Genomic DNA, 26,677 nt, shown 5'->3' on the forward strand with positions numbered 1-26,677 from the left:
GATGCTTTTAATCCTTCCCTTTCTCCTGAGGGTACAGAAGTCCTATACTTCTTAAATCCCAGTGCCAATCTACTTATGTCTAAATCTCACTTTCAAATCATCATGTTTTTAAAGTCTGCCTTCTTATTTTGTTTTAAATTGTGTGTTGGGTTCCCTGTTTACATTTTTTTAAGTCCTTTATACATGCTCCTTGAAATAAAACATTTACATTTAAAATTTTTGACTGCCAATTGTATTTGCTGCTTGATTTTCATAATGAAATCATAGTTTGACATGCAAGATATTATTTTAAAAAGAAATCATTTTATTAAAGGCACAGAGTAGTGCTGAAAAGAAAACTCTAAGATAAACCGATACTTTTCATTCAACACCTGTTTGCTGATCACAAACCATGCGTGATTCTGGGTGCTAATATGTATCCTGTTGATCCTAGGAATTTAAGAATCAATAAATATATAAATAGAAATATACTGATTTAAGTCAAACCTGAATGATCTTGTGGTTTTCCCTACTTTCTTCAATTTAAGTCTGAATTTGGCAAGAAGGAGTTCATGATCTGAGCCACAGTCAGCTCCTGGTCTTGTTTTTGTTGACTGTATTGAGCTTCTCCTTCTTTGGCTGCAAAGAATATAATCAATCTGATTTTGGTATTGACCATCTGGTGATGTCCATTTGTAGAGTCTTCTCTTGTGTTGTGGGAAGAGGTTGTTCGCTATGACCAGTGCATTCTCTTGGCAAAACTCTGTTAACCTTTGACCTGCTTTGTTTTGTACTCCAAGGCCAAATTTGCCTGTTACCCCAGGTACCTCTTGAATTCCTACCTTTGCACTCCAGTCCCCTGTAATGAAAAGGACATCTTCTGTTGAAGTTAGTTCTAGAAGGTCTTGTAGGTCTTCATAGAACCGTCAACTTCAACTTCTTCAGCGTTACTGGTTGGGGCATAGACTTGGATTACCGTCATATTAAATGGTTTGCCTTGGAGATGAATAGAGATCATTCTGTTGTTTTTGAGACTGCATCCAAGTACTGCATTTCAGACTCTTTTATTGACCATGATGGCTGCTCCACTTCTTCTAAGGGATTCTTGCCCACAGTAGTAGATATAATGGTCATCTGAGTTAAATTCACCCATTCCAGTCCATTTTGGTCTGTTGATTCCTAAAATGTTGGTGTTCACTCTTGCCACCTCCTGTTTGACCACCTCCAATTTGCTTTGATTCATGGACCTAACATTCCAGGTTCCTATGCAGTATTGTTCTTTACAGCATCAGACTTTACTTCCATCACCAGTCACATCCCCAACTGGGTGTTGTTTTTGCTTTGGCCCTGTCTCTTCACTCTTTTTGGAGTTATTTCTCCACTGATTTCCAATAGCATATTGGGAACCTACCGACCTCGGGAGTTCATCTTTCAGTGTCCTATCTTTTTGCCTTTTCGTACTGTTCAGGGGGTTCTTAAGGCAAGAATATTGAAGTTGTTTGCCATTCCCTTCTCTACTGGACCACGTTTTTTTGGAACTCTCCACCATAACCCATCCTTCTTGGGTGACCCTACATGACAGGCTCATAGTTTCATTGAATAAGACAAGGGTGTGGTCCATGTGATCAGATTGGTTAGTTTTCTGTGATTGTGGTTTTCATTCTTCCTGCCCTCTGATGGAGAAGGATAAGAGACTTATGGAAGCTTCCTGATGGGAGAGACTGACTGAGGGGGAAACTGGGTCTTGTTTTTATGGGCGGGGCCGTACTTAGTAAATCTTTAATCCAATTTTCTGTTCATGGGTGGAGCTGTGTTCCCTCCCTGTTGTTTGACCTGAGGCTAAACTATGGTGGAGGTAATAAAGATAATGCCAAAAGACAATGCCAAAGAATGCTCAAACTACCACACAATTGCACTCATTTCACAGGCTAGCAAAGTGATCCTCAAAATTCTCCAAGCCAGGCATCAACAGTATGTGAACCGTGAACTTCCAGATGTTCAAGCTGAATTTAGAAAAGGCAGAGGAACCAGAGATCAAATTGCCAACATCCGTTGGATCATCAAAAAAGCAAGCGAGTTCCAGAAAAACATCTACTTCTGTTTATTGACTATGCCAAAGCCTTTGACTGTGTGGATCACAACAAACCATGGAAAGTTCTAAAAGGGATGGGAATACCAGACCACCTGACTGTCCTCCTGAGAAACCTGTATGCATGTCAAGAAGCAACAGTTAGAACTGGACATGGAACAACAGACTGGTTGCAAATTGGGGAAGGAGAATGTCAAGGCTGTATATTGTCAACCTGCTTATTTAACTTATATTCAGAGTATATCATGAGAAATATTGGACTGGATGAGGCACAAGCTGGAATCAAGATTGCCGGGAGAAATATCAATAACCTCAGATATGCAGATGACACCACCCTTATGGCAGAAAGTGAAGAGGAACTAAAAAGCCTCTTGATGAAAGTGAAAGAGGAGAGTGAAAAAGTTGGCCTAAAGCTCAACATTCAGAAAACGAAGATCATGGCATCTGGTCCCATCACTTCATGGGAAATAGATGGGGAAACAATGAAAACAGTGACAGACTTTATTTTTTGGGCTCCAAAATCACTGCATATGGTGATGGCAGCCATGAAATTAATAGACCCTTGCTCCTTGGAAGAAAAGTTATGACCAACCTAGGCAGCTTATTAAAAAGCAGAGACATTACTTTGCCAACACAGGTCCGTCTAGTCAAAGCTGTGGTTTTTCCAGTAGTCATGTATAAATGTGAGAGTTGGACCTTAAAGAAAACTAAGCACTGAAGAATTGATGCTTTTGAACTGTGGTGTTGGAGAAGACTCTTGAGAGTCCCTTGGACTGCAGGAAGATCCAACTAATCCATCTTAAAGGAAATCAGTCCTGAATGTTCATTGGAAGGACTGATTCTAAAGCTGAAACTCCAATATTTTGGCCCTGTGATGTGAAGAACTGACTCATTGGAAAAGACCCTGATGCTGGGAAAGATTGAAGGCAGGAGGAGAAGGGGATGATAGAGGGTGAGATGGTTGGATGGCATCACCAACTTGATTGACATGAGTTTGAGTAAACTCCGGGAGTTGGTGATGGACACGGAAGCCTGACGTGCTGTAGTCCATGGGATCACAAAGAGTTGGACATGACTGAGCGACTGAACTGAACTGAGAAATATATTAAATGAGACAGACAGATAAATGCTTTCTAACTGCCTATCTGTACATTTGTCTTTAAGAAAAAGGACTCAAGAAAAAAACCCCTTAATTCTTGTTTTTTTCCAGCTTGTGTTTCAAAGTTTATATCAACCCTTAGGTCTGTATAGATTTTACATAATTTATTTTTCACTTATATAAGCTTTCCCTGGTGGTTCAGATGGTAAAGAATCTGCCTGCAATGCAGGAGACCCGGATTAGTTCCCTGGGTCAGGAAAATCCCCTGGAGAAGGGACTGGCATCCACTGCAGCACTCTTGCCTGGAGAATTCCATGAGCAGAGGAGCCTGGTGGGCTACAGTCCATGGGGTCTCAAAGAGTTGGATGCAACCGAGTGTTTAATGCACACTAAATAAGCTTTCAGTTCCTACAGATGTTGACTTTTAACTCCAAGGGTACTCAGTTGGTTGGGAAATCTTTTCTGGTAAAGTCAGTACTACAGGTAGAAGCAGCTTCTATGCTTTAGTTATTCCCACACTTTAACTGAGTGCTGACTACATTTGTTCAACAATTCTTGGCAAGTTCCATGTATGATTCTATTATATTCATATAGCTGATCTATCAAGTATATGCGGTTATGTTTTGTTTCCTATCATATCGAAGAATCTTTCAACCAAAAATTTGGGCAGAAATACATTTAGAGTTGCATGGTGATGACTAAGAGAAAGATCTATGGCTGCCCTGAGTTTTCAGAACCTCAAATGACTCTCTTACCAATTACTAAATGTTAACTGAGCATTTATGAGTACGTGTCATATACTCCCTCTAGGATAGTATAAAACCTCAAGAAATCTAGGAAAATGGCCAAATTCTTGCTCTGGCTGGACTGTTCTCAACAATATTTGTCATACACTGGTTGGGCCACACTCTTGCCTTCAGAGTACTGTTTGACACATAAATTTGAAGGGTGCCTATCCAATCCACCTTGGCTCTTACAAAATTAAGTTTTATTAAGATGCATAAGTATGTTAAGAAAATAATATATTTCTGCTGAATATGCTAGTGTAACGCTTTTGCCTACTGTTTTAGAATGTGATAATAGGGATATAGCATCTTAATATACTTTACATTAAAACTTCTCATGGTAAATTAAAAGGGCTGTTGAAACAGAATTCTCTTTTTTATGTATACACCAAGTTTCAAGTATATTGACTTATTTTAAACTTACTGAAGAATGTAAAAAGCTTAGACTGTAGCTGTCCAGATTTGTAGTTCTACTAAACCCTGTTATTTAATCCTCAACTGGTTAAAGTACATCACATATATAATTTAAGTTATTTGAAAGTGAGACTCAGAACCCCTTAAATTTATTCTACAAAAGGCCCATCTTCTGTAAGATAAATTTAACTTGCCTCATGCAATTAGTATTTAGAAAGACTCAAATTAACTAGAACATAGCTAAATAGAACCTTTAATTAGCTAGATTTTTTTTTTTTTCTTTTTGCTCTACTTTTAGGGAAAGAGCATAAAATCACTAGAAAACAAATAAGACAACAAGGATTTGTTTTAAAAATCAGCCTACAAGGTTGGTGCTGGGGTCAGTAAATAGCTAGCCCACTTTTCATATTATAAAACCATGAAGTTATGATTCATTTAAAATAATGAACCAGAGATACCGATGTTCTATGACTCATGGAAAAGATACTAAATTATGTTTAATATACTGTTACTTGCTAAGGCAGAAAAATGATCTAATGGGTGTTGAGAATACGTTCAGCAGTGAAAGATTGAATCAGAATTGGTTTTCTAGTTATCACTCCGAAAACCAAGAAATTAAATTAACCTAAACTCATTTTGACCTGAGCATTCTAATTAATCAAATGGACTAACAAATGAACGGTTGAGAGATGAAAAATACTTGTGGGAGAAAAACAGAGGGAATGCTTTTGGTGAGAGAAACTGCTCATTTAAAATAATTGTGGTGAAAGCTACACATTTATTGAGAGCAGCATAAGCTTCTTCTAGTCTTTGCCAACTGATTTCCCTTAGGCTCTGATTTCACCTACTCACTTCTTTAGAAATCTACTGAAGACAAGTGCAGCCCAAAGGCTCTCTAACCAGCTCTACTCTGCTCCAATTAGTCTTTGTAATAACATTTAAAATAAATAAGTATATACAATCTGACAACACGAATGTGCAAGGTACTGTCCTCAGTAACATAGAAACCCTACTTCCTCCAAATCTGACACCTCTGCCATAACTTCTTATAGTTCTCTACACCTCAGAATCTGAGGTTCAGACAATTCATTTTTTCTATTTTCTACAAGAGAGGCTTGGCAAATGCATAGGGAAAAAAAAATTCTGTAAACTAGATTTCATCTATTCTTATTGGCGTTTCTAATTCCAAAATGAACTTGAAGGAACTATTACAATAAAAATCTATCTAGGAAAGGGAGAGAAAGAGGGGGAGGAGGATTCTGTCAGAAAAATTATACAAAGGAAATATACTTTCACCTAAACCAAAAGATGCTGCTGATACTCACAACAGGATGGGAACGTTAGGACATGAGACAAGGTCCATGTTCGTGTTTGAGTAAAGGAAGCGAATCGGTGCATCAGGAAAACCAAACAAAATCTCTGGACTGTACTTCAGAGGTGTTTCCTCTCCAGAAAGACACATGATAGGCATTTGATAGATATTTGTTGGGTGCTAACTAGCAAAGATAAAGAAAGTTTAGCTGAGGAGCAGGGCCTGCTGGGGAAGACCAGAGGACAGGTGCAGCTTCTGTCCTCCCAGCACTGTGAAGGGCTCTTTTGCAGGTGGGTCAACATTAAGAATCCCTTAGAAGAAACGGAGTAGTCCTGAGAGTCAACAGAAGAGTCCGAAATGCAGTACTTGGGTGCAGTTTCAAAAATGACAGAGTGATCTCCATTCGTTTCCAAGGCAACCCATTCAATATCACAGTAATCCAAGTCTATGCCCCAACCACTAATGCCAAAGAAGATGAAGTTGAATGGTTCTATGAAGACCTGCAAAGACCTTTTAGAACTAACACCAATAAAAGATGTCCTTTTCATCATCAGATCAGATCAGATCAGATCAGTCGCTCAGTCGTGTCCGACTCTTTGCGACCCCATGAATTGCATCACACCAGGCTAGGGGACTGGAATGCAAAAATAAGAAGTCATGGCATCCAGTCTCATCACTTCATGGCAAACAAATGGGTAAACGATGGAAACAATGCAGACCTTATTTTCTTGGGCTCCAAAATCACTGTGGATGGTGACTGCAGCCATGAAATTAAAAGACGCTTGCTCCTTGGAAGGAAAGTTATGACCCACCTAGACAGTGTATTAAAAAGCAGAGACATTACTTTGCTGAAAAGATTCATCTAGTCAAAGGTATGGTTTTTCCAGCGGTCATGTATGGACGTGAGAGTTGGACCATAAAAAGAATGAGCTCTAAAGAATCGATGCTTTTGAACTGTGGTGTTGGAGAAGACTCTTTAGAGTCCCTTGGACTGCAAGAGATCAAACCCGTAAATCCTGAAAGAAATCAGTCCTGAATATTCACTGAAAGGACTGATGCTGAAGCTAAAGCTCCAATACTTTGGCCACCTGATGGGACAAGCTGACTCATTAGAAAGGACCCTGATGCTGGGAAAGATTGAGGGCACGAGAAGAAGGGGACGGCAGAAGACGAGATGGTTGGATGGCATCACCGATTCAATGGACATGAGTTTGAGCAAACTCTGGGAGATGGTGAAGGACGGGGAAGTCTGGCGTGCTGCAGTCCATGGCGTCACAAAGAGTCGGATACGACTGAGTGACTGGACATCAGTAACAGCATTAAACACTCCATGTGCACCAGAGGTGTCTCACCTGAGCGCTCCCCTGTCCTCTAGCCTACCTGGGCACCCAAGCTAGATGATTTGAGACTTTATCTCACACCCTCTCAGAAGCCTCAGTCCTTGCCCACTTGTTTTCTTGTTTTATGTTTTTATTTTCTTGTATTTCTTCTGTTTTTATTTTGATTCACATTCCTCCTGTGGGATGTCTTGGCTCTCCCTCCATTACCATTGCCATCTCTCCTCCAGATCTCTAGTAACAGAAACCATAGTAGCAGACTTTTTTTCGTTTTTCCTGAAGCCTTTGGGGGTAACAATGGCAACAGAATAGGTGAGCTCTGGGCAGCCCTGCAGTGAAGCCCGTGGTCATCTGTCCGCAGCCCTGATTCACTGCAGAGCCACAGGGGCCTCTCTTTCTCGGTCCCTCACTGGGAAGCCTGGTAGCATCCCCCTTTGATGCACAGAGCAACTTGACTCCCTGTCTCTTCCTTCCCATTCAGATGGGTCAAAAGGCCCATGTTTGCATTATCAAAATGTACTTGAGATATTTTTCCAGACAAAAGAGGAGCTGTCCCTGAGAGGAATGTAGTCTTCCGTTAGCAACTGGCACACATTAGAACCGAACATTAAAATGGTAAACTTTTCTCCTTACTGCACCCACGTATCTCAGTGAACGGAGTTCTGGGAGTCAGGTCATGACCCTCCAGTTTCCTGGAACACCTACCAGTTTGATCTCACCCACCTCCTCCATTGGGGAAAAGCTCTCTAAGCAGTGGAGCCCTAGCATTGGTGAAACTACAGCATAACCACTTAACCAACCTGAGGGGACTGGCTCTCACCTCCCTTTATTCTTTGTTTTTAGGTATTGTTTGTGCAAAGAAGCATGGTGAGATGAGGACCTTTTAGTCAGTACTGTTTTAGGGCATCTTTATGGAATGATGAGAAAGAGAGAGAGAATGGCCAAGAGTTGTTGGCGTTTGCCACTGGAATAACCATGAAGGAAAACGCCCACATAATTGTGGACATATTTTGTTATCAGTCAAACGAAGGGGTTGGGTTCTCTTGGCTTCCAGATCTTTTTCTGGCTCAGAACATTCTTTGATACTGTGAGTCAACCAATCTAACATATCCTTAAAGTCTTAGAGCATGTTTGCTGAGCACATCCCAGTAGAATACCTTGTCTGCAAAAGACTGAAAGTTATTATTTGGGAACAATAAATCAGACCAAAAAAGATGTAGAGTATGTGGTATATTATTAGTTTCGAGTTTGCTAATCCTTATTTTATGAGATTTAATTTTCATGACGTTTACTTTTCCATTCAGCCTATTGTCAGAAAAAAAGAATGCTTTTTGTGTTCATTGAAAAGATAGGCCAGAGACTAATGAATGTGTGATCTGCCCTTGCTCAGATAAATGTTGTAGTTATAAGAAGTCATGGCAGGGCGTGGGGGCCCTTCTGTTTACCATGATAAAATTAATACCTTACAGACTTTCTGAGTAGTTTGTAAGATGTCAAAGATTTATTTTTAATATAATTGCAAAGTTGGAAAGCTAAGAACCATGAAGCCTAATTCTTGATAAATTCACTGTCAGTAATGCCATATTCAGAACACAACTACATATTCGGCAAGAATATTATTCCATAATATTTTATTATCACTCTGAGACTGTACATTATAATTTGCAAATTATTGAAAATATACCTGAAGATAAGAATCCTCTTTGAAAGTATGTGGAACTTTTTGTGTGATTATTTAGTGTTCTGTCTTATTTCTTGATTACTATGGTAGGGAATTGTAGTCTATGTGGTTTTATAAAAATAAAGCAAATCACAGAGTTACTGAGCTAGAAGATGCTCTGAGATTGTCTATGAAACCTGGGTTCCCTTTTTAAAGGTCTCTGGGGATGGGATTGGCTCTCCAGAACTTCATTAGCCTGGACATAGCGGTGACTGTCACTCCCTTCACGCCCACACGGCCCTGCATCACGTAAGTGAGTGTTCGCCTGTTTAAGTTCTATGTGCAGCAAATGCTTGCAAAGTAGTTAGCATACTGCCTTTGTTGTTGTTGTTCAGTCTCTAAGTCACTAAGAGGCACTTAGCCATACATATCGGTTCAGTGCAGTTCAGATACACAGTCATGTCCAACTCTTTGCGACCCCATGGACTGCAGCATGCCAGGCTTCCCTGTCCATCACCAACTCCTGGAGCTTGCTCAAACTCATGTCCATGGAGTCGATGATGCCATCCAACCATCTCATCCTCTGCCAAATCCTTCTCCTCTTGCCTTCAGTCTTTCCCAGCATCAGGGTCTTAATTATTAAATGGTTAACAAAAGATATTAGTATTGTTTTCTGTACAATAATTTTTAAGAGGTTAACCAAAATCTGGTGGAATTACTGGTCAATTAATAAATGTATTATTGGAATATCTTCATTATACAAATACAGATTCATAATTATAGGTATATATTATTTTTAATAATTGAACACTAGAATGCTATCAGTATTACAAACAGAAATTAATATACCAACATACCAAGAAAAATTAATCATGTTGAATTGAGAATTAAGAAGGAAGAAGATATTTAAGTATACCATTCCCATTTTTGCTTATGAAGCAATTGCCATTTCTAGAGATTTCTTTCCTGCTCAGTCTTTTGGCTTTAAACAAATAATAATGTATACATAATTTGAGTGAGATACCATGTAGCTTTCCTGTATCTACCTTTTTTTTTTTTTAATTTGATGGAAAAAATAGCAAACATGGTTATGTTTCCAAAAAACCAGGCCTCTGTTCACCTGTTCCTAACAGAAGCCTGGACACAGCTTTGGTGGAGTAGAAAGGAGTAGCTTTATGACTTTGCCAGGCAAAGGGGGCCACAGCATACTGCTGCTCTCAAGACTGTGGCCCTGTTCCTGGAAAGTAGGACAGGGTCTTGAGGTTTCAGGGTTGAAAATTGTACATAAGGATAGTGTTTGCTGTAGTCTCAGGGTTCTTCTTTCCTCCTAGAGTCACTGAGATTATTAGGGGTGGTGTCAGGTGGTTCCAGAACAGGTTCTGGTGGCCTTCCAGCTTAAGATGATCACTCTATGACCTTCTTTTTGGAATGAAGAATGCTCGCGAAGAAAATGAGTGTTGGGGGTGTCGTCTTGGAAAAGTAGACATCAGGTGCAAGTTAACCCTAGCTGGAGGCCGGCCATTTTCAGAGTGCAGTTAAGTAAGAAAGGAGTGGGGAGGGAAGAGAAAAGTCTGTAGGAGGCCAGTAGAATTGGAGGAAAGAATAAGGGCTTGAATAAGGGCGAGCACAATGGGAATGCATCAACTAGCTTCTGCTACAGCAGTGGCATTCACAAAATTAGGTGCTTATAGATCAGCCCTGGGATTTCTTTGGAAGGAATGATGCTAAAGCTGAAACTCCAGTACTTTGGCCACCTCATACGAAGAGTTGACTCATTGGAAAAGACCCTGATGCTGGGAGGGATTGGGGGCAGGAGGAGAAGGGGACGACAGAGGATGAGATGGCTGGATGGCATCACTGACTCGATGGACGTGAGTCTCAGTGAACTCCGGGAGTTGGTGATGGACAGGGAGGCCTGACGTGCTGCGATTCATGGGGTCGCAAAGAGTCGGACACGACTGAGCGACTGATCTGATCTGATCTGATGTATTTACAAATATGCATAGGTACATTAATAAATTAGAAACTACTGTAAAAAATTGTAATAAAACTTTTACAGATTATAGGAAACATTCACAGGAAAGAGGAGGCAAGCAGGTAATTTTTATTATTGGATTATTTGGGGAAAACCTTATCAAGAAAAATTGCAAATACAGCCATCCAGATTTTCCTAGCATCTACCTTTGATTTGAGCAAACTCCAAGAGATAGTGAAGGACAGGGAAGCCTGGTGTGCTGCAATCCATGGGGTTGCAAAGACTTAGGGACTGAACAACAATCTTCAGTCTCACCTACCATGAGCCCCATTAAATATCCCCCCACCTTTATACAGAACAAAGTATCTTCCAAGGACAGTCTGCACAAAGAGAAGTTTACAGAGATTTGGGGGAAAAGTGTCTAAATATACCGCAGGTGCATTATCCCTCATTGTCATATAGATTTTGGCCTCAAAGCCTGAATATCAGTCCATCAGAAGCTCAATTGTATTAGCACATTTGAAAGCTAACTAGTTAATTAAGAAGTGAAAGTACAGAAACTAGTTAACTGTGTAGTAAAGTCACTTGCAGTTCAAGTGTAAGCCTGACTCAGTCAGATTCCAGTAATTACTGCTAAGTCTGAGCATTCTACTTGATATGTTTTCTTCCTGATTTAAGTGTATTATTTGCATGTGTGGTATTTGATTATTAAGAAATCAATAAGAATATTAAATTCCAAGTTCAGTTCAGTTCAGTCACTCAGTCGTGTCCAGCTCTTTGTGACCCCATGGGCTGCAGCACGTCAGGCTTCCCTGTCCATCACCATCTCCTGAGGGTTACTCAAACTCATATCCATCGAGTCAGTGATGCCATCAAACCATCTCATCCTCTGTCCTCCCCTTCTCCTCCTGCCTTCAATCTTTCCCAGCATCACAGTCTTTTCTAATGAGTCAGCTCATTCCATAAGGTGGCCAAAGTATTGGAGTTTCAGCTTCAGCATCAGTTCTTCCAATGAATATTCAGGATGACTGGTTTGATTTCCTTGCAGTCCAAGGGACTCTTAAGAGTCTTCTCCAGCACCACAGTTCAAAAGCATCTAGTTCTTAGGTGCTCAGAATTCCAAGGGTAGTTTTTTTTTTTTTTTTTAAATCTGAGAGTAGTTTCTTTTTTTCAGGTAGCAGATGAAGTTGCCTGGTGGACAGTTGATTGGCTGGACCGTGTGCTCTGTGAAGGCATGTCTGGTTTCCTGCTGGTTCTCCAGCACCTAGTACAGTGCGCAGTGCATATAGATACTTAATAAATACGGACTGACTCATTCACAGTGGGCCACACATCATTGTTTTATAAATTTTAGTGGCAGGAAGCACTTCTTACTAGACCGTCACTTTCATTCACTCAGCAAATATATGCATGTCTTAGTTCTGAGTATGTTACTACAGGTCAGCAAGAAATTGTTTAATTGTTCTTGACATAATGCTATGAAACTATATAATCTTGTCAATAGCAGGGAAGCATAAATTTGTCAGAATGTCTAAAGCAAAGTCTATTTAGAAATCTTTAGAGATCACTGCTAGATGTTGCTGGTATCTGTTTTGGCATGAAACCATCAGTGAAGCGAAGCAAGGTGACCTTCTTGGACCCCAGCTAGATCCTTAGTTCAGTTCAGTTCAGTCACTCAGTCGTGTCCGACTCTTTGCGACCCCATGGACTGCAGCACGCCAGGCTTCCCTGTCCATCACCAACTCCCAGAGCTTACTCAGACTCATGTCCATGGAGTCGGTGGTGCCATCCAACCATCCCATCCTCTGTCATCCCCTTCTCCTCCTGCCTTTAATCTTTCCCAGCATCAGGGTCTTTTCCAATGAGTCAGTTCTTTGCATCACGTGGCCAAAGTATTGCTGTTTCAGCATCCATGCTTCCAATGAATATTCAAGACTGATTTCTTTTAGGATGGACTGGTTGGATCTCCTGGCAGTCCAAGGGACTCTCAAGAGTCTTCTCCAATATCACAGTTCAAAAGCATGAATTCTTCGGTGCTCAGCTTTCTTTATTGTCCAACTCTCACGCCCATACGTGACAACTGGAAAAACCATAGCTTTGACTAGACAGACCTTTGTCAGCAAAGTAATGTCTCTGCTTTTTATTATGCTGTCTAGGTTGGTCATAGCTTTTCTTCCAAGGACCAAGTGTCTTTTAATTTCATGGCTGCAGTCACCATCTACAGTGATTTTGGAGCCCCCTAAAATAAAGTCTCTCACTGTTTCCATTGTTTTCTGATCTATTTGCCATGAAGTAATGGGACCGAATGCCATGATCTTAGTTTTCTGAATATTGAGTTTTAAGCCAACTTTTTCACTCTCCTCTTTCACTTTCATCAAGAGGCTCTTTAGTTCTTCTTCTCTTTCTGTTATAAGAGTGGTGTCATCTGTGTATCTGAGGTTATTGATATTTCTCCTGGCAATCTTGATTCCAGCTTGTGCTTCATCCAGCCCAGCATTTCACATGACGTAGTCTGCATTAAGTTAAATAAGCAGAGTGACAATGTACAGCCTTGATGTACTCCTTTCCTGATTTCCCCATTTGGAACCAGTCTGTTTTTCCATACCCAGTTCTAACTGAATGCCATTAAATGCACTAAAGCCAAAACGTGCTAAATTTCATTATAATCAACCTGTGAAGAGTTAACGCTAACTTCTAACTGAATGTTAAGCTGAATGTTCTCCTAGATACTAACTGGCTTAACACCCAATTTGGCGCCAAAACTTTCAGTGACTAACATGTGATTATTAGGCCACATTTAAAGCACTTTGATATGTTGGCCAAACACTGTGCGTGAAAAGAAAGGTTAGCCAGCATGTTATTGCCCACTATTGGGAAGATCCCCTGGATCTGGAAATAGCAACCCACGCCAGTATTATTGCCTGAGAAATCCGTGGACAGAGAAGCCTGGCGGGCCACAGCCCATGGGGTGGCAACGAGTCGGACATGGCTGAGCGTGCACGCAGCAGCAGCAGTCAGTCGCAGACAGCAGAGCCGGCTCACCACACTTAGACTTCTCGTAACTCGAGTTACCTTCTTTCTGATGAACGAAACCAAGCTAGAAACAGATTTTATTGCTTACAAATGAGTGGTGCTCCTGCTGGTGCACTTTCACGTTAGACCTCCTATTAGCGATATTGATTATTTTAAGGATTTGCATAAACTCAATATTGGAATGGACTGTTTCACACTTGTTTTGTATTCTAAATCAGACAAATCAAGCCATACATGAGGGACTGAAAAAAATGCTCAGGTGAAGGCTTGGTTGTCAAATAGTTCAGAGAATTTTTTTTTTTTTAATTTTGCTTCCACTGCCCTTGAAAATGTTGTTACCTTTAAGAATTTTTATTAATAAGACAAGCTGCTGTAATCTCTCCTCTCAGACTTTATCTGCCAATTCACCTCTCATTCTGTGCTATTGGAGTGTAATTTCTTATTTCCCTATATTAGTTATGGCTTTGGGCTAGGGCTTGGAGGTGTGAATTTATTACTCGTCCATCTTTCTATTAGAATTTTCAGCCAAAGGGTCTGAACATGAGAGAGCAGTAGATAAATAGTAAACTAAGTGCCAGGTAGTCATTAGAGCAACCATCGTCAAATTTCACTCCTGTCAAAATGTGACCTTGGCCGGAAGCCTCCTTATTTCCTTTCCTAAATCTCTGCCAGATAAACCCCCTGCACCCCAAATATAGTAATCAGATTAGATTGTTTCAGTATGGAGAGAGGCCAGTCAGAACTCTCTCACAAGCATCTGGCAACTGAGGGAAGAAGTGGGGTGTGGCATCTGCACAGGTTGACGCTCATGTACACACACACACACCCACAGGCGCATACCAACTGAAAGTCTTTCAGCTGTAGCTCCTGGGTAGTGTGGTGTTCGGACCTCCCCCATCCATTGTCACTGAAGATTTTTTAAACCCTTAGCCAAAAGTGATGGGGGAAATACCTTCTTTTTTATTCTATACATTATTTTTTTTCCTCATGCAGGTTCTGAATTAGCTCCTGTCCTCTTCCTCTGAGACATGGGTCTGTGTCCAAAGCTGCTCTTCTCTGCAGAATTCTGTGTTATAATTGCTTCCTTCACTCAGGGGGCTTAATACTAAATGCAAAGGATTGCCAGTCTTAAGATCTGTTAATGCTTTCCTTTTTATTTTTTTAATAGTCTTCAATAATTATATATCCAGGGAGGTTTTCTCTCTCTGATGTGTGCGTGTGCTCAGTCGCGTCTGACTCTTTGAGGCCCCACAGACTGTAGCCCGCCAGGATCCTCTAGTCCATGGAATTTTCCAGGCAAGAATACACTGGTTGTCATTTCCAACTCCGAGGAATCTTTCCAACCCAGGAATTGAGCCCACGTCTCTTGTGTCTCCTGCATTGTCAGGTGGATTCCTTACCGCTGCGCCACCTGGGAAGACCACGCTAAATGCTTACTGACCAGTCTTGAAAATTTCTTTTTTTTCCCCATTTCTCTGGAGCTTGAGCCCTGGGTCCGTCTCTAATGGTGGTCCCCATGTTTGTTTGAGGTGAACTATGTGATGAGAAGGAACATTTGTGTGCATTCCCTTCCCAAGACAGAGCCCAAGTTTAGAAATGGTCCCCCCAGCAATTTGCCCCCTCACCACCTCCCCTGCTTTCCTGTACAAAAACCATGCATGTCAGTATGCTTCCTGGGTGTCGCAAAAATCATCTACGCCACATCGGGGGCTAGAGTTTAAAGATCCGTGGTCACTGTCATAGGTATTAATTACAAAAGCGAGGCTCAGGTGGAACCTCACTTAAGGTGCATTTCCAAGAGACTTTGAATCACACTGAAACTTTCTTCTGATAAGGGGGACGTCACGTGTGGGAGGTTTACAGTCCAGCGAAACCTCTTGCCTTCTGTTCTTGCCCTCTGGTAGTGCAGAGGCACCCCACTCCAGGACTCTTGCCTGGCAAATCCCATGGACCAAGGAGCCTGGAAGGCTGCAGTCCATGGGGTTGCTGAGGGTCAAACAGACTGAGCGACTTCACTTTCACTTTTCACTTTCATGTATTGGAGAAGGAAATGGCAAGCCACTCCAGTGTTCTTGCCTGGAGAATCCCAGGGACGGGGGAGTCTGGTGGGCTGCCGTCTATGGGGTCGCACAGAGTCGGACACGACTGAAGCGACTTAGCAGCAGCAGCAGCAGCAGCAGTGCAGAGGAGAGCATGGGGCCAGCCACTTCCAGCAGGCAGGCGCATCCTGAGTCAACACGGTGGCTGGAGTCTTACGAACTTTTCCTTTGTCGTTCACATTGAATCACTTTAATATTCGGGAGTCCACGGTCAGACGTGGACTGATTAGGACCAAATGTAGAGCAAATATACTTATAGAAATGTTTCAGTAGCCTGTTGTAGAATGTCCTTTGCTCCAGAAACGGCCTTTCCCCTTCTTGTCTAGCACAGAAATAAAATATTAGAAGGTCTTTCTGCTTTTATTTAAAAAGATCAAGATTGTTGCTCTTTTTATTTATAGAAGGAAAGATAATGATGAACAATTTCCTATCCCCAAATTATTAGATAGCAACAGTCACCATGGTAACTAACTTGAGTGCTTTAAATCATTTCTTATAATATTATTTTTAGAACTTTACCTAAGGTGGGAGGTAGGTTTATTTAACTATTTAAGTTCTAAATTTAGAATGTAATTGTGAGTTATAACTAGTATGAACAGAAAGCATAAAATGTGTGGATTAGAATTCTGAGGCACTTTTATATTAGAGAAATGATAAATATAATTTTGGATGTTTGTACCTATTAGTGTGGATGAGATGCGATGTCACAATTCCTATCTTTACAGTAAAATTGATACTTAATATTATAACATTGAAACAAGAGATATTACATTGTAATAATAATATGTAGGACTTCCCTGGTGGCCTGGTGGTTAGGATTTTGGGCTTTCATTGTCTTGGCCCAGGCTCAGTCCCTGGTCAGGGAACTGAGATATCCTACAAGCCATGCAGCATGATCAGAAAAAGAAAAACAAATACAAATCAGAGTGATAGATTGTTTAAAAAAAGTTTTAATTAGAGCCTGAGAGGACATCGCGGTTGAGCCGTCGAGAAGAAAAACTGCCATGTCCACTGCTTTGGCAAAACCTCAGATGCGTGGCCTTCTGGCCAAACGTCTGCGATTTCATATTGTTGGAGCATTCATGGTCTCTCTGGGGTTTGCAACTTTCTATAAGTTTGCTGTAGGTGAAAAAAGAAAGAAGGCATATGCAGACTTCTACAGAAATTATGATTCCATGAAAGATTTTGAGGAGATGAGGAAGGCTGGTATCTTTCAGAGTGCAAAGTGATTTGGAATATAAAGAATTTCTTTGGGTTGAGTTCCCTGGAAGTTTGTCACTTTCCTGTGTTCCTGAACTATGAAACTATGACTATCTGGGGTGAGAAATAGTCTCTCAATACATAAACAATTAACATACTGTCGACAAAAAAAAAGTTTTAATTAAAAAAATAAGTCATATTTGTGAATAACGAGAAGAAAATTATTATGATGGACTTAATTGTTAATGTTTCATCTCTAAGTAAAATTATACCAATGTAACTATCTTAATGATTAGTTATTTTTTGAATACAGTAGTAACAAAAAGTATTTTAATGAATAAGAGTTAAATATTTTACTTTTTTAGAGTGTTTGATACTTTTAAAAATACTTTTCTTGGTGATTTTTAAGGGGAAAAGTATAATGTCAATATCTATCTGTGTTAGAAATCTGTTAGCTATATCTGTATATATAGATATATCAATATCTGTGTTACAAACAGGAATTAGGGATTAGAGAGTCATATTATACATTAAGATATTTCATGAATACTATTAGAAAAAGTAGGAGGTTTTCTGGACCTTTGAAGTCGGAGAGAGAACCAGTGCATATAGGGCAAATTAAAAATGAATCCTCCAACTTCATATAGTGTATCATTTTTAGCTTGTAGTTTACTGTGATTCATAGCAAGTTAAGATATATATATATAAGCCCCACATCATTCTAAATCTGAGTGGAATGAATGATTACCGTGACAAGTTTAATTAAAGATGTCTTGCTCTTCTTTGTGTTCCAGAAATATTGCTATTATAGACTGGCTTTTTTAATTTAATATTAAAATTTTAACACCTACTTGAATTTTTATTTACTGAATATTATGTTTCCTGTGATGTGTAATTGCACATGAAGGAACTTCAGACTGTTCCACCAGAACCTACATGCCTTCTTTACCTAAAAAAAAAAAAAAAATCTCGCAGTTTGCACAATGTTCTTCATAAATTAAAACCCTGATCGTGATTCTCTATCAGTTCACAAAAGAATAATATCAAACTTCATGTAAAATACATATTATAAAATAAATTCTTTATCGCCAGTTGTGCCAGAAGAGACATAGCCTGTTTTTAACATTAAGAGTCTCAAGTCTTCTATAGGAATAGTCCTTTAGTGAAGGGAGAAAATAACTCACAAGATAACACAATGAAACTATGCATTTAGCTATGCATGTAACCCCTCTTTGTACTCAGAAGCTCAAGGCTTTACATTATATCTATGTTGGGCAAAAGGGACATTGCCACTGCGTGAATCTGGTCCTGGTTGACCTGGGATTTGAGCCTCTGTCTCGGCATCCCGATTTTTCATTCAGAATCCTTGGTGGTAATGCACACGTGATGCTGAAGTTCATCAGTTCTGTTCCTTTGGATCAACCAGTACTTACGTAATATACATATTTTAGGTGAATTCAATAAAGGACATAAGAAGTTAACCCAGTAAAGGTTTTAATCCGTGGTTAGGGTACATGAGAGAGCTCATTCTTTTGTGCATTCATTTGACAAATACTTACTGAGCATCTGCCGTGTGCCAGGCCCTGGGCTGGTCAATGCAGACGGGGCCGTGACTGAGATGAGACAGATACAGCTTTAAATCTAAGGGTTGCCATTGGCTTCTCCAGGGGAGCCTCCCACCCAGACCAGGGATCAAGCCTACGACTCTTGCATCTCCGGTATCGGCAGGTGGATTCTTTATCAGTGCCACCTGAGAAGAGGACCTTTATTAGATAGATTGAAACACCAGTGTGTGTGTCTATTATAGAAAAAACAAAGGACTAACAAAGGAGAAAGTCTCTCCCTTAACCTGCTGCAGAAGAATGAGCGCCTTGTGGTGTTTTGAATGCCTGTGGCAGAGGGTGACACGCAGCCAAAGGCTCTGGGTGCTTGTGCAGAGAGTGGCAGAATACAACACTTGGCACCTTTCGGGTAACTCTAGGTTGTACACAGTAAGGTCAGTCATGATCATTAAACAAGGGTGCTTTAAAGAAGATGAAACGAAAATTTATGTTCCTTTCAGAATAAAACATCTTAAAATTTCTATAAATTGTTATGCCTCATGCATATTGCAAAAATATGCAGTAAAAATAAATTGTACCTGTCCGAATTCTTCTTCCAAGGCACCCTAAAACTACAAATCACTTTAATCTTAATGGGGCATCGTATAAGCTAGTCCATGTTTTACGCCAGTCAGACCAGAGATGTGTGAGACCACACATAGGAATGCAGTGCTCAGCGCTTGCCCACGGTATCATATCAGGTGGAGCATGTACGTACACAACCCAATGCATTTATAAGAAGATACAGCTATTCTAGATATGATTCAGATACAGATAACATTGTCCCTGTGATGGTAGCTGCTGATGAGGGTGCTGACGCTGAAAACACTGGATTCTAAACGCCACTGTATGGACCGATGTTGACCTCTTTCAGCGTGTAAACTGTATTCTTTGGATTGTGCCTATTGACGCTATACCAAAAGCTTAAAACCTGGATTTTTGCCTCAGAGCCTGGCTTCAGGGTCTGCCTAACAACTGGCTCCAAAATGAGCAAGCCTTCAGTGATTGGTACTCATAATGAACTTATTTTCACATGGGCTCAAATGAGATCTAGATTTCATGTCTGAGTCACACAAACACCCACACAAAAGGTAAATGCTTGTGAAAAAAGTCGTATTAATGGCTCTAATCCTAAATTGTTGTTCAGCCTTTGCTCAGGTCATTTCTCCTGTGTTCCTCTGGGTTTTGAGCTCACAGGACTCTTGTCTAAGAAGCCTTTCTGAGCTACCTGCCACGGCTCCCATAGCACTTGTTGAGCCCTGTATAAGGGCTCACTACCCTGAATTGTTATTTTCTTAACCCCAGCAACTCCGAGGCAGTCTGGGGTGGATCCCAAGCATTTTTATGAGATAAACCATCTGAGCTGTGACCCTCCTAGTCAGGGTCATCTCAGTTTCCCTCATCGTTGGGTCCTCAGCTCCTGGAACAGAGTCTGAAAATAGACATTCACTTACTATTTACTAAATGAAACAAATTTTTAAACAGTTAAAACAGGAGTTAAAGTCCTGTGTTTCATTCTACCAGACTTTTAGCTGATCACTAATTTACCTGTTAAAATTTTAAAAGCACACTTCCACATAATTTGCTGCTGTGATATTAGCCATATTTCCTGGTGTTATATAACCTGGCTGACAGACATGAGATGTCCAATAAACATGTTTTCTCTTTTCATTTCTTTCATGACGTAGATAATTGGTGCCTGCCGTCTCTTTACCTGGCCATTAATTTGTGAGAATGTTTAGGGCATGAGTTCACATAATTATAAAGACATGTTTTCTGATGATGGCACAAACGTGCCAACCAGTTTGTGATGATGCCAACACAAACTGGTTGGCACGTTACCCCTTTCATTCCTCTCATGTGGCAGGGTTTGTGGGTCTTCTGATCATTTACATTGCTTTTATAATTTAACTAGTTTTAGAATTCGATTTTCTATTTCGTATTTTCTTTTAAATGGTGTCTTTGATCTTATCAGTGCCTTAATATTTCACAGTCTCAAGGCAAATTTAGTACCTTTGATCTTTTAAGAAAATGGTTTGTTTTATTTCTGGCTGAACTGGGGCTTCACTGCTGCACACGTGCTTTCTCTGTTGGCGGTGCACGGGCTTCTCTCGTTGCAGAGCGCAGGCTCTAGAGCGCAGGCCCAACAGTTGTGCACACGGGCTCAGTTGCCCCATGGCACGTGGAATCTTCCCAGACCAGGGATCAAACGCATGTCCCCTGCACTGGCAGGCAGGTTCTTAACCAGTGGACCACCAGGGAAGTCCTAGTACATATAATCTTTATATCCAGCAAGAGTAAACATCAGGTAGTTCAGAATGCACGAAAAGACTTTCTAAAAGTGTGTGTGTATATATGTTAAATATATACATATATATATATATACACACACACCATATACAAAGATAAGTAATGGATGGATGGATCAATCAATAGGTAGACTGAAAATTATAAAGCAAACAGGATAAAATATTTACAGTTTATGAATCTCAGTAAAAGGTATATGGATGTTATTTCTAATATTTTTATTTTTGCAACTTTTTATGAATTTGAAATTTGTTTCTAACAGAAACTGATTAGAAAAAATAAAGCAAACAAGCAAATTTCTAATTACTTCATAATTCTTATCGACCAGTGGTACATAGTATAAATGCTTCATACTTAATTAGAAATAGTGTTCAGGATGAGCCTAAAACACAAAAGGACAGTATTAATATAAGTCACTTCCTCTCCCATACAGAGTCACATGTTATGTGAAGGGGTGCTATGGTTCATATCCATGTGGTTTTCATCCAATTCCCAATGTCTAGCTTGTCTCAGCAGTGAAAATTCAAAGATTCTGGGCCTGAGACTTGTATGTTAAGCGTCCCTTCAGCCTGGCTGAGGCAGACTTGTTGAAATTGTGCCATGTGGTCCCACAGTCCCCTTGTTCTCGAGTCACAAGAAGCATTTGTTGAGGATCTTGCTCAGCTTCAAGCGTGGAGTAGAGGCTGAAGCTTATCCGAGTCACCGTGTCTATTGAGGATGCTGCGATTGCCATATCATTTTCTGAGTTAAACTTTGGTCTTCAAACGCTTGTTGACATTTGGGTCACTAAACACTACACAGTACAGGGATTATACACTGTCAAAGAGAAATGATTTTTTTCCCAGTCGTCTTACCGTTTGAGCACACCTCTTGCCTGAAACTCTCTCTTTCCTTGTCTTTCTTGATGGCCCCTCTTTCTCCTGGTTCTCCTCCAGCCTCCCTGGCCAGTCCTTGCCAGGCTAAGACCAAGATTCTCCCGTGTCCTCTGTCTCCTCACCGTCCACATCTTTTCTCCAGGCCAGTCTTCTGTCTTCATTTATTAGGAGGTGTTGCTCTTCCAAGACCTTCCTTGTTCCTTTGTATCCTGTGAACCCACTAAAGCCCTCTGTCACTTAAAACAAACATATGGCAGAGCTTTTCCTGCAGGTTCAGAGATTAGTTCCTTAATTCCTCAAAGTGTAACTAACTCTCATTTTTGAGGCAGCAAGAATGTGAGGAGTATAAGCAGAAGACACTTCGCACCACTCTCCTGCTCATTTTAATTCAGTAATTGTCTTAAGTTTTCTTACAGTTTTCAAGTGTTTGCTGCTTTGTAAAGTTTCAGCTATTGGTATGTCACAGAGTGAAAACTTATTTTCGTAACACACATCTAGGGTTAAGTGTGTCTGTGTGTTGATCGCTCAGTCGTGTCTGATTCTTTTCAACCGCATGGACTGTAGCCCACCAGGCTCCTGTGTCCATGGGATTTCCCAGGCAAGAGTACTGGAGTGGATAGCCATTCCCTTCTCCAGGGGATCTTCCTGATCCAGGCATCTAACCTGGGTCCCCTGCATTGCAGACAGATTCTTTACCATCTGAGCCACCAGGGAAGCCCACGTCAGTGTCTACTCCCTTACAATCCTCAGTCACTTCCATTTGCTTCTTCCGGGAGATAAGCATGCAGGGATGAGAATGATAAACTCTAGATAGTATTGATTTTTTGTAATTTAAATAATTTCTGAGGGGAAAAGAATACACGTTATCCATGAAATAGTTGTGCAACCTCAATTATATTTGAACAGTTGCTTCGTTCGTTAGGGTTCGGTTTAACCAGTCTTGGTGGAGAGAATCCAGTTCCTGGAGGTGGGATGGGGGTTTGGTCCTCAGTCCGGCTGACAGAACACGCCATCACTCAGCGCGGGACCAGGAGCTGGTCTTCACTGGTGCCGTCTGGGCGAGCAGTGGCTGAGACTGGCGCTTGGGCCTGGGTCTGCGGCTGGCTCCCTCACACCGGTTTGGGTCCACAGACTCTTGCCGCACAGGTGCGAGGCATCCTGCTGGAGCTCCGGGAAACGGTCTGCATGCCTCTTCCACCCATGGAGTCCACTGGCTGCTCTGGGGCTTGGCCATTTTCAGAGACTGAGCTGATCACCGGGACGTGAGGCACTGGTGTTTCTACTCCAGCTGCTGCCAAGCCTGCTCCTCTGTGCGCAGAGGAACCCAGAGGTTGGTGCCCTCCTGGGGCTCTCCCCGGGAGAGAGGCTGCAGTCCCCCTCTGCTCTTTGCCATGGGTCACCTCACTCCCGACCTCAGCTGGCAGGAGTGTGGGGAGTAAAGAAGGTCCGAGTACAGAGTCCCTTTCTGAGGTCTCCCCAGGGCTCCCCCAACTCAGCCCGGAGCGGGGATCCTCTCCTCTCAGAGAGGGACTAAGAGCATTTCCTTAATCGGTCATGTTTGTGTGGAGCTCAGGGGTGCCGCTGGCTTCTTTCTGCTTTGGATACACTAACGGCCTGGAATCTAAGATAAAACCTTCTGCTCTAATTTTCTACGATGCATGCATGCTAAGTCGCTTCAGTCATGTCTGACTCTTTGCCACCATATTGACTGTAGCCTGCCAGGCTCCTCTGTCCATGGGGACTCTCCAGGCAAGATTACTGGAGTGGGGTGCCATGCCCTCCTCCAGGGGATGTTCCTCACCCAGGGATCAACCCGCATCTCTTAAGTCTTCTGCCTTGGCAGGCGGGTTCTTTACCACTAGCACCACGTGGGAAGCAATTTTCTACTGTAACTTGTCTCTGATTTTCTTCCTTAAGGCAACAAGGTGTAGCTGCTGTACCAGTAGGGAAGAGGGTCCGAATCTGAAAAGAGGGCATAGGTATATATTTCAAAATAATATCCTTCTATGGTATCATTATTACAGTCATAGCTATCAGCTTAGAAGCTCATTTATTGGCTAATTTGGGCTTCAGTGATAAGAGAAGCATAAACTTTCAAAAGCATGTTAAAATGGCAACATAAAAATGACACTGTGAAAGTGTCAACTGGATTAAATGAAGTGTTCATCTCACCTGAAAACTGGGCTAGATAAAGTATTCATCGCACTTGATAGGCCATTATGACCCTCAGGCTTTTGAAGTTTATTTTTAGCTGTTATTCATCAAGGTAGTTGCAGTAATGAGGAACTCTGTATTGTTCCATAATATATACTCTATTTTAAGTCTGCTCAGATGATACCAAATTTTCTACACCATTGATCCATTAAAAAAAATCTTTCCTTGAATTCTGTTTGCCACTAATCAGGCTGTTTTATTCAGTTTTTTATATGGGTTGACAAATTGAAAACCCAGCTTTAAATGTTGCAGTAGTTTAAAAATAGAAGTCTTTTACTTCAAACTATTCTGAGTTGCTGCTTTGAGCAATAAAAATGTACTTTGTAGCTTGTTAACCTAGATCTCCTGGATATCTTTTCTACAATGATATAAGTAGGTCATTGTTTACTGCCTAAATCAGCCTTGTCAGAGTAATGCTCTCTAGTGATTTTTTAAAGTCAGAGTAAACTGATGCATTCTGTCTTCTGTGATTATACAGCCTGGCATGGCGTTCTCCTCGCATAGTTGTATTTTGAATATGAATAACAATCTTTAGCTGGCTTTAGCATTTTATGGAAATCATCAGATGTAACTTCTTCTTATATCAGCATCTACCAAATTTGTTAACTGAGTTTTATAGCCTGGTTATTTTCTATTTCTGTTGCTTCTAAGACTTTTGAATACACACTCATATACTTTGTATTCATTATATCAGAATATTATAGGCGACTTTGTTTTGAGGTACCACATAAAGTACTACAAGAGTTCACTTACTATGCACACCTTTTAACACAATCTACTCAAGGTTAGTACATGTTGCAGAAAAGCAGAATGCATCGGGAGACAATGTAATGATGACATAGGATTTTTATGACCTGAAATAAAGTATAACAAACTGATTAGAAAGGTCTAAGTATGTCTTCAAAACTAGCTGATAATTTCGGAAGAAATGATGGGTCGTTAGAGTTCAGACCACTTAAATTAGGAGATTAAAATAGTCTCTTTGAGAGATCATTGCCATAAATTGTAATTTATATTGAATACAAAATCCAGTCTAGTTTGAAACTCAAACGATTATCCTTTACCTTGGATTCTTACCTCCTTCCATTGGTCCTCAGGAAAAATAAATAAAGCAGAAGATATTTAAGTGATAAGCAGCGTCTACTTATAATACCTATTTCATATCTGTATCTGTATCAATATCTATGTCTCAAACAGGATGATATGTAGCAGAAAAAAAATTCATCCTTTCTGGGTTCTAGCTGTGAAATCCTCACCAGCTGCCCAACGTTTCTTTTCCTTTCTTTTCTCCTGGCTCCTCACCGTCAACGTTGATAAGCTCTAATACTTATATTTACTACCATTGAAGTTTCTTCCTAACCTAACTATCTCTGGGGTTAGGTTAGGAAGCAGCATCGTGCTCTCCAGAGTCAGCCCCGTTCAGGGGTTGGTGCGTGCACGTCTTCTCCTCAAGGTCACTCAGATAAGGGAAAATCTGTGCCTCTTCATCCTCGCTGCCCAAAAGGAGGCCCTGTGGCCTAATTACTCTTTAGATACAGGGACAGTATGTGCCTCACTTGGGCATTCTCCCTGAACTTTATGTCACATAACTCATGAATCAGCATCGTTGGGTGGGACCCAAACCAACAGGCTGTGTCGAAACCACTCAGCAATCTGTAGTTCCCGCTCTACTCTGGAGGCCCTGTCACCTGAACTCCAAGCCTCTGTGACTGATGGTTTTGGAGACTGGGGCCTGGAAGTGGTGGCAGCCTCTGCCTAGAAGCACGCCTTGGAGTTTTGTCCGTACACCTCTCCAACTCAGCTGCCCCAAAACACCTTTTTGCTTCAGGATGGGGAACACATGTACACCCATGGCTGATTCATGTCAATGCATGGCAAAAACCACCACAATATTGTAAAATAATAAGCCTCCAATTAAATAAATTAATTAAAACAATAACAACACCTTTTTGCAAAGCAGCTGTTAGCTTACAACTGGGCTGTTGCCAAAACTGGGTGGCCTGATCCAAAGAGGTCTTGTGATTCTCTGCACTAATGCTCACATTTTGGCACAGCTTGGACTCAGTGACTGAGGTGTGGGAAGGGCCCAACAAGCTTAGCTCGTCAAATGGAAATAGTATTTTCAGGAACACATCCAGCCTGAGTCCAGTGACATCGTGGGTTTATGTGAAAAACGGACAGCTATCCAGGAGGGGAAACTTATCTCCCACTCTGCCACCTGAAGCAAAGCTGGTGGCTTGGTAGGGCCTCCAGTTTATCAAGGTTCCCCTGAACGCCTCTGTCTGGGCCTGCTTCCCTGGTGATCAGGCTAAGAGGAGACCCAGTGCTGTTCACTGGGCTGCCACATTTGCTCAACGCCAGCTCCAACTGGGCCGAAACAAAAAAACGCACGTGGATGCTCCTTTCCGTAGGCAGAGCTCGAGGCCAGCTCTAGTCAATGCTCCTCTTAATAACCCTTGTTATAGTTTTCATGACTCTTATTTTGTCGGTTGCCAGTGGCCTCGTTACTTGGTCTGCCACTGTTGAAAACCACACGCGGTTACATTTGCGGGAATTGCAGACCGTGGAAACAAATCACACCGTTGCTCAAACCGTCCGGGTCCCTCGTATAGGTGCCCAGAGTATGGCCCTGTTCTCTGGCTACATTGACTGGACTCGAGCTACCGATGGAGCCTGTACTGCCCAGATGGCCACCATG

General features: G+C 41.2%; 2 protein-coding genes across 2 annotated transcripts in view; both read left to right on the forward strand.

Annotated features, from left to right (window-relative positions):
* The window catches only part of PACRG (parkin coregulated), a 529,967-nt gene that overhangs the window by 109,633 nt on the left and 393,657 nt on the right, over window positions 1-26,677 (forward strand). The window lies entirely within an intron of this gene.
* LOC782486 (cytochrome c oxidase subunit VIc-like) lies at window positions 16,740-17,156 on the forward strand. Its single transcript, NM_001414703.1, has one exon. It carries the CDS (start codon window positions 16,787-16,789, stop codon window positions 17,009-17,011), a length of 225 nt encoding a protein of 74 aa, NP_001401632.1. The 5' UTR covers window positions 16,740-16,786; the 3' UTR covers window positions 17,012-17,156.

The sequence above is a fragment of the Bos taurus genome, chromosome 9 (genome assembly GCF_002263795.3).
Source record: "Bos taurus isolate L1 Dominette 01449 registration number 42190680 breed Hereford chromosome 9, ARS-UCD2.0, whole genome shotgun sequence".
Taxonomy (NCBI): Eukaryota; Metazoa; Chordata; class Mammalia; order Artiodactyla; family Bovidae; genus Bos; species Bos taurus.

Excerpts from the sequence above, each read along its gene's own strand:
- LOC782486 (NM_001414703.1), top strand. The coding sequence starts at position 16,787 with ATGTCCACTGCTTTGGCAAAACCTCAGATGCGTGGCCTTCTGGCCAAA.